The sequence below is a fragment of the Peromyscus maniculatus genome, chromosome 9 (assembly GCF_049852395.1).
Source record: "Peromyscus maniculatus bairdii isolate BWxNUB_F1_BW_parent chromosome 9, HU_Pman_BW_mat_3.1, whole genome shotgun sequence".
NCBI lineage: Eukaryota > Metazoa > Chordata > Mammalia > Rodentia > Cricetidae > Peromyscus > Peromyscus maniculatus.
In genome coordinates, this window is record NC_134860.1 from 99,306,667 (window position 1) to 99,318,849 (window position 12,183).

The 12,183-nt window shown below is 43.7% G+C and overlaps 1 protein-coding gene across 3 annotated transcripts in view; it reads left to right on the forward strand.

The window, feature by feature from the left end:
* The window catches only part of Uchl3 (ubiquitin C-terminal hydrolase L3), a 48,819-nt gene extending 46,818 nt beyond the window's left edge, over positions 1–2,001 (forward strand). For all 3 annotated transcript variants that reach the window (XM_076545460.1, XM_076545461.1, XM_076545459.1), the window contains 2 exons: positions 786–844; positions 1,784–2,001. In XM_076545460.1, the coding sequence (XP_076401575.1) occupies positions 786–844; positions 1,784–1,867 (143 nt within the window). In that variant the 3' untranslated portion in view covers positions 1,868–2,001. The remainder of the gene's footprint in view (positions 1–785; positions 845–1,783) is intronic.
* The last annotated feature ends 10,182 nt before the right edge of the window (positions 2,002–12,183 follow it).

Genomic DNA, 12,183 nt, shown 5'->3' on the forward strand with positions numbered 1-12,183 from the left:
TTGCATAAATAGTCCTAGGTTGATGGAATTGTTGCTTTGTGTTATTTTCATTGATAGTATTCAATTAAGCCCCAGTTGTATGTCTTTTTCATTGATAAAATTATGCCATTCTTACATAAAATCTTCTGATTTAGCTTTTTAAAGGTAAAAAAGTGCTTGTATTTTTAGGAGTAAAAATGATTGCTGGGCAGTGGAGGCACATGCCTTTAATCCCAGCACTCAGGAGGCAGAGGCAGACATATCACTGAGTTTAAGGATGGCCAATGCTACATAGAAAAAATGTCTTGAAAAATCAAAAAAAAAAAAATTTTTTTTTTTTTTTAAATTGTGGGCCAATTGGGCATTCTCTTCTGTAGGGACCAATACATAAAGCCGGAATTGTTATTTGAAGATAGACATGCCTAGTTAAAATGTGCACTGTAAATACGGGGACCATCCAGCAGTAATCCAGAGAAGCCTACCCCCTCCCCCAGTGCGTTAAGGAAAGAAAGTGCAGCAGTGTAAAGTGCTTATTTGAAATGAAGAAATCAGAAACAGAAGCTTCTGCTTGGGGTTGGTGTTAATCCAAACTCATATTTTTAAGTGTAAATAGTATAAGTATACTAATTGTGATATTTGGGGGAAGCTTAAAGCCATAGGTTACATATTTGAAAGTCCTTGTTTTAAGATATATTGCTTAAACTACTTAACTCTCCTTGACTCACTGTAAGAGAGGAAATGGAAGGTAAGATACACTTTCTGGTTAAAAACAAGGAACAATTTACCTATTTGTCTGTTTTCCACAGATGGACGGAAACCATTTCCAATTAACCATGGGAAAACTAGTGATGAGACATTGTTAGAGGTAACAGTAAAAGAACTGGCCCATTTTAACCTTCATGACCTTCTTATTCTCTTTAAACTTCTTGAAAGATGACTGGGTACTTTTTCTTTTGTGGATGCTTCTGGGTCCTTGATCTTTTTAGAAAATCCCCAACCAAAATTTTGAATTAGTCTTAAAACTATGCAAGCAAGAGACTTACAGAACTCTGTGTGAACAAGCTTAAGTTTGAAAAAGATAAAAATGAGTTGCTCATTTTCAGGTCATATTCCATTCAGTCCAAGATACCATTAGTTGTGACTTGATCCTAATTTTAGAGATCTTTTAATGGGAACAAGTGTGGTTTATTATCAAGGGATTATGTAATTTTCAGGTTAAAAGTTGTTTTATAAATTTTGTTAGTTCTCAGACAAAGTCTTGTTATGTAAACAGCACTAGCTGGCCTGGAAACTGGCTGTGTGGACGAGGCTGGCCTCGAATTTGAAGAATTCTACCTACTGAGGGTTGAAATTAAAGGCTGTATTGCCACGCCTCATGGGTTAAAAGGTTTTGAAAACCCCCTCAAGGAAGAGTATTCATCAGCTGGGTTTCATAGCAGAGATTAATAACCACAGCTACTTGGAAAAATTAGAAAAGAGAATGGGAGTTGACCTGCCTGACTACAGAGTGAGTTTAAGATCAGCCTGAACAACTTGGTGAGACTCTGAAGATGGAACAGGCACAGGCTTGAGTAAAGTGCTTGCCAAGACTCTAGATTTGATCCCCGGTCCTAGAAGCAGGCAGGCGAAGGTGGTGGCAGTCTTTGCTGTACTTGATGCTAAGCAAATTAGTTTGCCACCTGTTTATTCTTTGACATTTTTCATTTTCATTTCATGTTGAAAAAGAAGTCTTCAGTATAAAATTAGTATGAGTTAGAAGAACACAGACTTTATCAACTGAAAACATATACTTTCCCTCCCATAGGATGCCATAGAAGTTTGCAAGAAGTTCATGGAGCGTGACCCCGATGAGTTAAGATTTAATGCCATTGCTCTCTCGGCAGCATAGCTTCTCCACAGAAATACCAACTACTGTATTATCTGCAACAAAAGTTACATTTATGCTGCCATAACTAACTCAAAATTTTTGATATTTTCATTAACTTGACGGATTAAACTTTATGTGAATAAACTTTGACATTACCCGTGTTTCTTGTTGTTTTTGCTGCAAATTAAAGGTCAATTCTTTGTTTCCTTTTCCCCTGTAATAGATTTATCTTGTTGCAGTACTGGCAATAGCCTTCTTACTCCTTTGATATTTCAAGAAGATCGTGTATTAGGCAGCAGGCACACTTCCCACCCCTAGTGTGAACGTACATTATATTTTATATGTATCCTTATTTGTGTAGAAAAACCATTGTTGAGCATTTACTTGTAACAAGATGGTAACTGTTTTAGGCACAGGACTTAGCAGCTGTGTATGCTGTTGACTGATGCCATGTCACGAAGATAATGTTCTTGTGGTCAGAGGTGGGTAGCAAGCACACAAAGGACAGGCCAAGCAGTTAGAGTAGGGTTTGTGCTGGAGAATAACTGAATGCTCTTTAGGTCCTCTTGATCAGGGGCCTCTATGAAAAGTTGACCAAAGCTGAGACCTGAGTGACAGAAAATTATAAAGTGTGGGTGGGCAGGAACAGGAAGTAATCATCGCAGCATCTTAAAATTGTGATAGGACCTGCTAGAAGGGTTTGATGACCTTCACATAGGAAGTGAGGAAAGTAGCAAACAATGGGGTCAGAGAAGGCAGGACTTGGTGCTGCAGGAAAGGGCATTTGGATTTATCGCCATTGTGATGTCAAGTCATGGGGGGTTTTGAGTGGAAGAGGGTGAGCTGATTTGATTTATAACTTTGGAAGATCATTCTGATAACTATAGATGAATATTTGGGACAGAGCGGCTTCAAAATAGAGACAGAAGGACTTGTAAGAAACTCACAGTGGTAGTTCAGTGAGAGGTGTACGAGTGTATTTGGGGTGTGCTTAAGGAAGGAATAGCTCCAGGAAGTTTTCAAAGACAAGTATAAGGCTCTGAAAAGGTGGAAGAGTGTTTACAGAGTTGGATTAAGGCCTCGGGTTACTGAGATGAAATAGTTTAGATGTTTGCAGGGGAGGGGCCACTTGGATGTGTGCATTTACCAAAGCTCATTGAATTCCACACTTCAAATTTATATTTCACAGTATGTACATTTCATCTCAGATACGAGACAACCAAAACAGATTTGGACTGGAATATAATTGGAGAAGGGCCAGCCTGTCCTGAAATTCTGGATCAGTGACCAAATTTGTAGAGGATTCACTGAATTAGTATGGATTCCTGAGGCAGTTATGTGGCAGAAGTGTCTTTTAGCAAATGTAGTGTGGTGGTGGCTTGCAGAATGAATTGGATCTTTGTAGTTTAATGTCTTAGTTGCATCAGTACCTGGGAACTTATAAATGATGAGTTTCAGAATCTGCCCCACAACCTGCATTTTAAACTAGGTCCCCAAGTGACTCATGAATATTTGGGGAATCTCTAGAATAGGAAACAATACGGTCTAATTGGGAAGGCCACTTTGCAGGATTTAAGTTTCCTAGGTTTTCATCATTGCAAAGAGGGTCTAGATAAGTGCATGACAATTGGGATGGACTAATCTGAAATCCATTTTATACTGTGGCTCCCTACGTGCATGATGTCTTTGCTGTACCAGTAAGGAGCCGAGTGCTCTGTTCTTGTGACATCATGTGTGTGTTCACACACATGTCATGCCTCACTGCATTTCCCCCACTATGCGTAACTGAGTTCTAAAGTAATGGCACAGTATTACTCTTCAGGATTACTCTTCCTCCAAGTTTACTATGAAGAACACTAGGGAAAAAACGAATTGGTTGGCATGTTTCTTTCCTTTTTAATGTGTAAGGGCCAAAAATAGAGGGTATGTGCTTACTGTGTTTCACTGGAACCTTTAGTTTTCAGGGGAAACACATCTGTCTGAGGGTCTATTTGCTCTGTTTGATCTATTTGTCCCTGTTTGATTATGTGACATTTGGTGTAAGTGACTTCATTTTTAGCATGGTCTTTTCGGGCTTAGGGCAGGAGGAGCTCAGTCTAAAAGGCCTCCTATGTTCAACAATCCCTTATGAGCCAACTTGAAATTGTTCCCTTGCTTCCTTTTTCTAAGTACTGGCCACATCTTGTGCTCTGTGCCTTTCAGTACTGTGCTCAGTCACGTTCTTAAGACTTGGCACCTGTAGGACAGATGAATAGTTTTCTGTAGAAATCTGTAGAGACAAAGGCCAAGAAACGTGTGGCCCTTTTCTGTATAATGTGAATCACCATGATAAATCTAGAGGGCATGTTCCTAACATAGGGAATAAATATTTTCATTAAGGGCTTTCAGAGTTGACTAATAATCTTATTAGGAGTATTTGTTTGCTTTGAACTCCTAACACTGCTAGGTCTTCCTGGTGATCTGGAGATTTCTTGAAGAGTGTATATAGATATGAACCTGCTGTGTTACTTTTGGTTGTGGATGTCGTGGAGTTTGGTGTCAGGTGGTGTTGGAATGGAGGCCAGGACCAGTCCACAGAGAAGGATGCTTGCATGCCCTCACCTTCATACATGTTCACACTTGGAAAAGTCCAGTAACTTATGTCTAGATTCTCTGTATTAAATAAATCCTTGACTGATGCTAAGGAAAAGCACTTGAAAAGTGTTTAATCATTGTAAGATGTTTTGAGAGCTAGTGTGGTAGTTTGAATGTAATTGGCCCCCATAAGCTCATAGGGAGTGGCATTTTTAAGAGATCTGGTTTTGTTGGAATAGGTATGGCCTTGGAGGAAGTGTTTCACTGTGGGGGTGGTCTTTGAGGTCTCATAATAGGCTCAAGTCAGGCCCAGTGTCTCAGTTCACTTCCTGTTGCCTTTGGATCAAGATACTGAATTCTCAGCTCCTTCTCCAGCACCATGTGGCACCATGATAATGATAATGGACTAAACCTCTGAAACTGTAAGCCATTCCATTAAATGTTATCTTTTATAAGAGTTGTCATGGTATCTCTTCACAGCAGTAGAAACCCTAAGACAGTTTAGAGGGCCTTTTCTACACATAAAGTTTGATGTTTTTATCTTTTAAGATTTTCTGGTAAGATTGTATTCCTGGTACTTCCATAAAATTATTACCAGAACCCAAGTATGGAATATGCTGTGTTCAAATAGCAGAAAACGGATCACTGTTTCCTTTATTTTGATACAAAAATTTAACCTTCAATTAAATACTGTGATATCAAAAATTGAATACTGTTAAGGCATGGGGGAGGGCTGTGCCAGTGGGTCATAACTATTTTGACTTCATTTCTTATATATTCTTACTTGCTTTTTCTTTTAAATAAAAGTTACTTTAAATCTGTGTCTTTTGGTAATTCTAAACCTGTTATTTATGTTAGATGAAGGTCCTCAGTGTGACATTTCCACAGTTCACAACTACATGCTCTAAAGGAGCCCACCAAGAGAGTGAAGGCAGGCCATTGTCCATTGTTCCGGATACTGTAGTTGGGAACCCCTCACTGCATACAACCTATATTGGAAACTTATAAAATGAATTAAAATTACCTAGAAAATTATAATAAAGATTTTTAGATACACAAAATACATGTGGTTTGAATGTGAAATTTCCCTCATGAACTTAGGTCCCCAGGTGATGCCATCATTTTGGAAGGTTGTGGAACCTTTAGAATTGGAGGCTTGCTGGGATGAGTCAATGGGGCTGGGCCTTGAGGTTTGATAACCTAGACCCACATCCTGTCCTTCCTGTCATTAGTGGCTTCTTCACTAGGGATACGTTGTGACCAGCTGCCTTAAGACACCAGTGACCATGCCTTCCCAACCATAGTGAGCTCTATCCCTTTCAACTAACTGTAAGCCAAATTAAGCCCTTCACTGATTACAGTGGCTTCTAGTCAGGTGACAGTATGAGAAAAGTCCTCCAGTAGGGATGATGTATAAATTATTTTAAGTTGTCAAAAACAAGTCCCCAGTGTTACAATTCACCTAAGAGGTGAAAAGAAATTTTTTGAAGATACTTGTATCTTGAATATGAAGGATTTGAAGTACACAGGAATGTTGTAAAAATCAGCCCTTTTTGGCGGTTTTATTTCTGTTTTGTTTTTAATGTAGTAAGACTGATGAAATTTTGCTTACTGAGGATTTGTGTGGTGACATACAATGGCATGTCAATTTTGCTTTAGGACAAAGCTGTAGGAAGTAGTTTTCTAGGAGGGATCCTTCTCGGTGTCCTTGAACACTTGAGTGTTTAGGGAGGAAGCTTCTACCTGGTCTCCCACCACTGCGCTCTTCTTGTACACACTGGTCACAGTGTGCACAGTGAACATGAATGCTGTGCTCTCCGGTTTTGCTTTAGTGTGTTTTTTTGTTTGTTTATTAACCGTCAAGAGCAAACGTGGTATTTTGTGATTTTGGGTATAATTTAAAAGACGCCTTTTGAGAAATTGGCTTATCTTCCCAACTAAGAAGCAAACCACCTTCAGTTCGCCTTCATTGAGGATGAAGAGAATGTTTCCTGCCAGCTGTTGTCAGTATGGCTTGATAACGGAGCACAGTCTGAAGGTTTCAAGGTAAGTGTTGATTTAGTTTTAAGAACTTTTGAAGACATGGCTTGTGAGCAAAACGAATGTGAAACGCCTAGTCAGCTATTCACCTCACTGAGTGTGACCTGTACCCCAACGCTGCTTTCAGAATGGAGCGCGTGTTCCGGGTACCACAAAAATCCCAGGGAAGGCTTTCTCTTTCACCGGACTAATGGCCGCCCCCGTGGTCTTAGCCTGGAATGCCTGGGAAATGCGACTAGAGCTAAAGTAATGGGACACAGTGCTCCGGACAACTATGATATCTGTTTGCTTTTCTTCTCCCTCTCTCTCCTTTCCACTCTCCCTCTCCCTAGCCCTCTCTCCTCCCCCTCTGTTTCCTGCCCCCTCCCTCCTTTTCTCCCTCTCTCCTGCTCAACCCTTTCTCCCTCTACTTCTCTCTCCCTCTTTCCCTTTTTCTACTCTCCTTGCCTCTCTCCTTTCCACCTTCTCTCCTATCACTTTCTCCTCTCTCCCTCACCTTTCTCCCATCTGCCTCTCCTCTCCCTCCCTCTCTCTCTCTCTCTCTCTCTCTCTCTCTCTCTCTCTCTCTCCCTCCCTCCCCCTCCCTCCCTCCCTCCCTCCCTCCCTCTCTCCCTCCCCCCTCCTCCCCTCTCTCCCTCCCTCTGTAGCTAGAGTTTTCCTGCCTTGCCCACAGTCAGGACAAATCTTTGTCACCCACCAGTCCCACAGCCACTCAGACCCAACCAAGTAAACACAGAGACTTATATTGCTTACAAACTGTATGGCCGTGGCAGGCTTCTTGCTAACTGTGCTTATAGCTTAAATTAATCCATTTCCATAAATCTATACCTTGCCACGTGGCTGGTGGCTTACCGGCATCTTCACATGCTGCTGGTCATGGCGGCGGCTGCAGTGTCTCTCCGCCTCAGCCTTCCGCTTCCCAGAATTCTCCTCTCTCCTTGTCCCACCTACTTCCTGCCTGGCCACTGGCCAACCAGTGTTTTATTTATTGACCAATCAGAGCAATTTGACATACAGACCGTCCCACAGCACTTCCCCTTTCTTTTTTTTAAAAGGAAGGTTTTAACTTTTACGCATCTCCAAAGTCAGCTTGGTATATTTGGGAATTTGGGTGTAGCTTCTCTTACTACTTCCTGCTGGAGGGGGGCGCTGTATCTTATGGGGACACAAAGAAAATTTTAGGATCATGGAGTAGTCCATGAGACCGTATTGTCTGAGCCAGTTGCCTTGAAACGATTCTGGATGTTGGATCATCTGGGCCATGGTGTCATCAGAGACCTTTCAGGTGGTCTTGGCTGGTCAAACCTGATGTATCTTAATCTGGAACAAATCCATAGCCTCTGGCTTTCTGTAGAAACAAAAACAGAGCCTCCTTTCCAAAGCAACATATCCTTATATCCAAATTTTGAAGTCAAGGTACCTTTAAAATACACATTTTTGCATAACTCAACAGCTTTTGCAATCAAATGTTTTTCTTCAGTTACAAATATCAAAGAGAACATAATCCAGATTCTCTGTGTGGTAGCCATCTTTACATGGCTTATTTTTTATATTACCTTGAGCCTATTGCTTAAACTGCAGCCTTTTAAGCCTGAAACGGCGCTGTGGCTGCTGGCTCCGCCCACTTCAGCTTCCCAACATGGCAGTGGTACGTTTTCCGCCAGCTCTGGGAGCCATCAACTCTCGGAAATAGTGGGTCTATGCTTCTTATCAAAGCAGCGTGTAGCCCAGAAACCTCTTTTTGTTTTGTACTAGCAAAAGCTAAATCCACCATGCAGCTTAATGTGCCACTTGCAAAGGCCTCATTCCCGCCATACTGCAGATCGAGCTCACACGCCAGGAACCCGCCAGGAACTCAAACCGGCAGCTGCTGCTCATTTGAGAGAGACAATTAGGAAGCTGTTTTTAGCTCCATTTTAGAATCTTTTCTCAGGTTTTAGGTAGAAACTCTTGCCAACACGTTGGGCGCCATTTGTAGCTAGAGTTTTCCGCCTTGCCCACAGTCAGGACAAATCTCTGTCACTGGCCAGTCCCACAGCCGCTCAGACCCAACCAAGTAAACACAGAGACTTATATAGCTTACAAACTGTATGGCCGTGGCAGGCTTCTTGCTAACTGTGCTTATAGCTTAAATTAATCCATTTCCATAAATCTATACCTTGCCACGTGGCTGGTGGCTTACCGGCATCTTCACATGGTGCTGGTCATGGCGGCGGCTGCAGTGTCTCTCTGCCTCAGCCTTCCGCTTCCCAGAATTCTCCTCTCTCCTTGTCCCACCTACTTCCTGCCTGGCCACTGGCCAACCAGTGTTTTATTTATTGACCAATCAGAGCAATTTGACATACAGACCGTCCCACAGCATCCCTCCTTCTCTCTCTCCCTCCCTTTCTCCTCCCCTCCCTCCCCCCTCTCCCTCCCTCTCTCTCCCTCCCTCCCCCTCCCCCTCCCCCCTCTCTCCCCCCCCTACCCCCCTCTCTTCCCGCTCCCTCCCCCTCTCTGTCCAGGCTAGTTTCACCTCACTTGACAAAAGCTAAAGGAGAGGGAGGGCCTCGACTGAGAAAACACCTCCGGAAGAGTCTGCAGGAAAGCTTGTTGAGCATTTTCTTCATTAGTGATTGGTGGGGAGGTGGGGTGTGGGCCACCCCTGGATTTTGTATGAAAGCAGCTGAGTAAGCCACGGGGAGCAAGCCAAAAACCAGCACCCCTCCGTGGCCTGTCTGTCATCTCCTGCCTCCAGGTTCCAGCCCTGCTTGAGTTCCTGTCCTGATTTCCTTTAATGATGAACAGTGATGTGGAAGTTTAATACAAACAAATCCTGTTGCCCCCAAGTTGCTTTGGTCATGCTGTTTTATCACAGCAATAGTAACCCTATACACAGTGCTCTCGCTCTCCTCTCCTCTCCTCCCAGCTCCCTCCCTCCTCTCTCCTCCCCTCCCTCCCCATCTTTCCCTGAGATTAAAGGCTCACTCCCTGAGATTAAAGGCGTGAGTCACCATGCCTGGCTGTTTCCAGTGTGGCCTTGAACTCACAGAGATCCCAGATGGATTTCTGCCTCTGGAATGCTAGGATTAAAGGCGTGTGCTACCACTGCCTATCCTAAGTATCTAGTGGCTGTTCTGTTCTCTGAAGCCAGATAAGTTTATTATGGTGCACAATATTTTGGGGAACACAATACCACCACAGCAAATATGTGTGGTGTGGGTGTGGGTTGTTTCAGTAGTCCCTGATGCTGTTAAAAATTATCAAGGGGGGCCAAATAGCTGTTGATCTGTATATATCAGAGTTGAAAAAGATTTTAAAAATATTAACTTATTAAAAATTATTCAAAGGTTATCACTGTAAGACACTGCTGCTGGCGAGGCTGTGGGCAGAGGCTGGAGGCCTGGGCACAGTGAGCAGCTAGGCAGGACTACACAGCTAGAGGGGGGCAAGTGCTGCTTCTGCCAGGGCAAGGAGCAGGACCCCCGGGCCCGGGCTGCACACAGCCACTAGGCTGTCCCAGTCAGGGCCAGGTCAGCTGGCAGCAGCCACCAGAGCAGGCAGAGCCCCGCCATCCCAAGCATGGTGGCCATCAGCAACTCAGCACAGCTACCTCGGGCTTACTGCACATGCCCGCCCGGGAGGGACAGGAACTATTTATGATCAAAAGTTTCTGTCGGGTCATAGCAATTCTCCCATGGCACAGACCCCACTTTGCCATCTGCCCAATATCCCTGGAGTCACCAGCCCTGGCACCTTAATTGAAGACGCCAGAGTAGAAGAAGCCCAAAGAGGAAAACAGTCTCTGTGAAGTCCATAGAGGAAACCACTTGGTTTCTGTTTTCTGCAATGTATTGTGAGTATCTCAGAGTGCAACCCTCTGTGACGGTCCCTGTCTCAGGAGTAAACTGGGTCTCCAGTGTTTGGGGATTCTTGGAACCTCCAAGTTGATAATCAGAAGAGTGTTACTTCTCTGTTAAATGTGTCTATTATGTTTTTAATTAAATGCCAAATTTCATTTCATGGGGTTTTGGAAAAACTTGAGTTGTGCTGCCATTGCCATAAGGAGCTTGCTCAGGGCCTTTGTACCCTGGAGCTTCATTCTTTGGGAGCAAGACTCAGGGTTCTTCACACACTGGTGGTGGCACCCTGTGGACTCTGAGTCCAGCGAGCGAGGAGGCATGAGTGTGCAGAACATCCACTTCCTCATTGAACTGCTGTCTGAAGCAGAGTGCCTTCCTTCTGGACCCACAACTGGGAAAGGATTTGAGACATGGGAGTTGAGTAGGATCAAGAAACTTGTTTCCCTTTTCTTGTCAGTCTGCAGGTGCCCCCCCCCAATCTAAGGTCATGTTTTAAGTATTCCCTGGAGTGTCACCTGTATGGTGCAGGAGCTTTCTGTCCTGGTGTCCTCTTTGAAGGCCACCATTACCCATTCTCTGACCTATATAACTGAGCCCGTTTCTAGTAAGGAGAATCCAGTGGGAGTTCACCTCTGGGTGTTCAGAAAGTCTCACAGCCAGAGCCTTAAATGGAGAATGTGTGATGTCCTCATCTGCCAGTCTCCCACCTGAGTGAGACAGTTGTTAAAGTCTTAGTGACCGTCTATGTTGTTCTTATGAAGGACCATGTTTCTGCTCTTGTGGGGACAATCAACTTTGATGAGGAAGAGCTTGTCGGCAGCCTCCTCGGCAGGACACCCAGGCAGCCATGCTTTCCTTCCTCAGCTCCCAGCCCTCCTGCTCTGCTGAAATGGGTGTGATCTTCTCCATGGCACAGGCGTGAGGGAGCTGGCTTCTAGGCAACAGTTCTCTCCATCTGGGACAATTGAATAAAGACCTTGAAAACTGTAAGATACAGTCTCAGTTTGTAGTCCTAGCTGGCCTAGACACTCCCAGTGTAGCCCAGGATGACCTCAGACTCCCAGAGATCCATCTGTCTCTGCCTCCCAAGTGCTGGGATTAAAGGTATCTGCCACCACACATGGCTTTATCAATACCATTCAATACTTCAACAAGGCCATACTTCCCAATCCTTCTAAAACAGTGCCATACCCTGGTAACTAAGCATTCAAATCTATGAGCCCATGGAGCCCATTCTTATTCAACCTCCCACTCCTTTTTATATAAAAATGTTTTTCTTTTGCAAGAGTGACATTATTTTCTATTTATGCAACATCTTTATTACCTCACTTAAAGATGGCAACTATATTCATCTATTTGATAATGAAATATATTGGACTTGGGAATTAGGAATATCATCATCAGTCTCCGAGAGACCAGTTTCAGTAGTCATCATCTGAGGACAGGAACCACACAACTTCATCTTCAGAGTTTGGTGTTGTGCTTAACCTGTGGTCACAGCCAGATCCTCCTCTCTGCAAGAGGTGGAGAGGTGAACAGAAGAAGACTAGCTTCAGGGAGTACGGAGACATTTCAAGCATAACAGTTGAGGAAGGAAGAAAATGAAGTCATAGCTGGGGTGATCACCAGAAGGACTGGACGGTGCTTTGGGAAAGAGAGATAACAGAGGCCCAGGGTATGCAGGGACATTATCCACCTGAGCATTTTAAGCATCAGTGAGCATATGAAATCCTAGATCTTGTTAAAAATGCAAATTCTAACTCAGCTGGTAGGGGCTGGAGACTATGCTATTTTAGTCAGAACTCTGATGATTACAAGGCTGTAGGTCTCAGGACCACACTTGGAGTAGAGGTTTTTCTGGAGCCCAGTTGAAGACTTGAA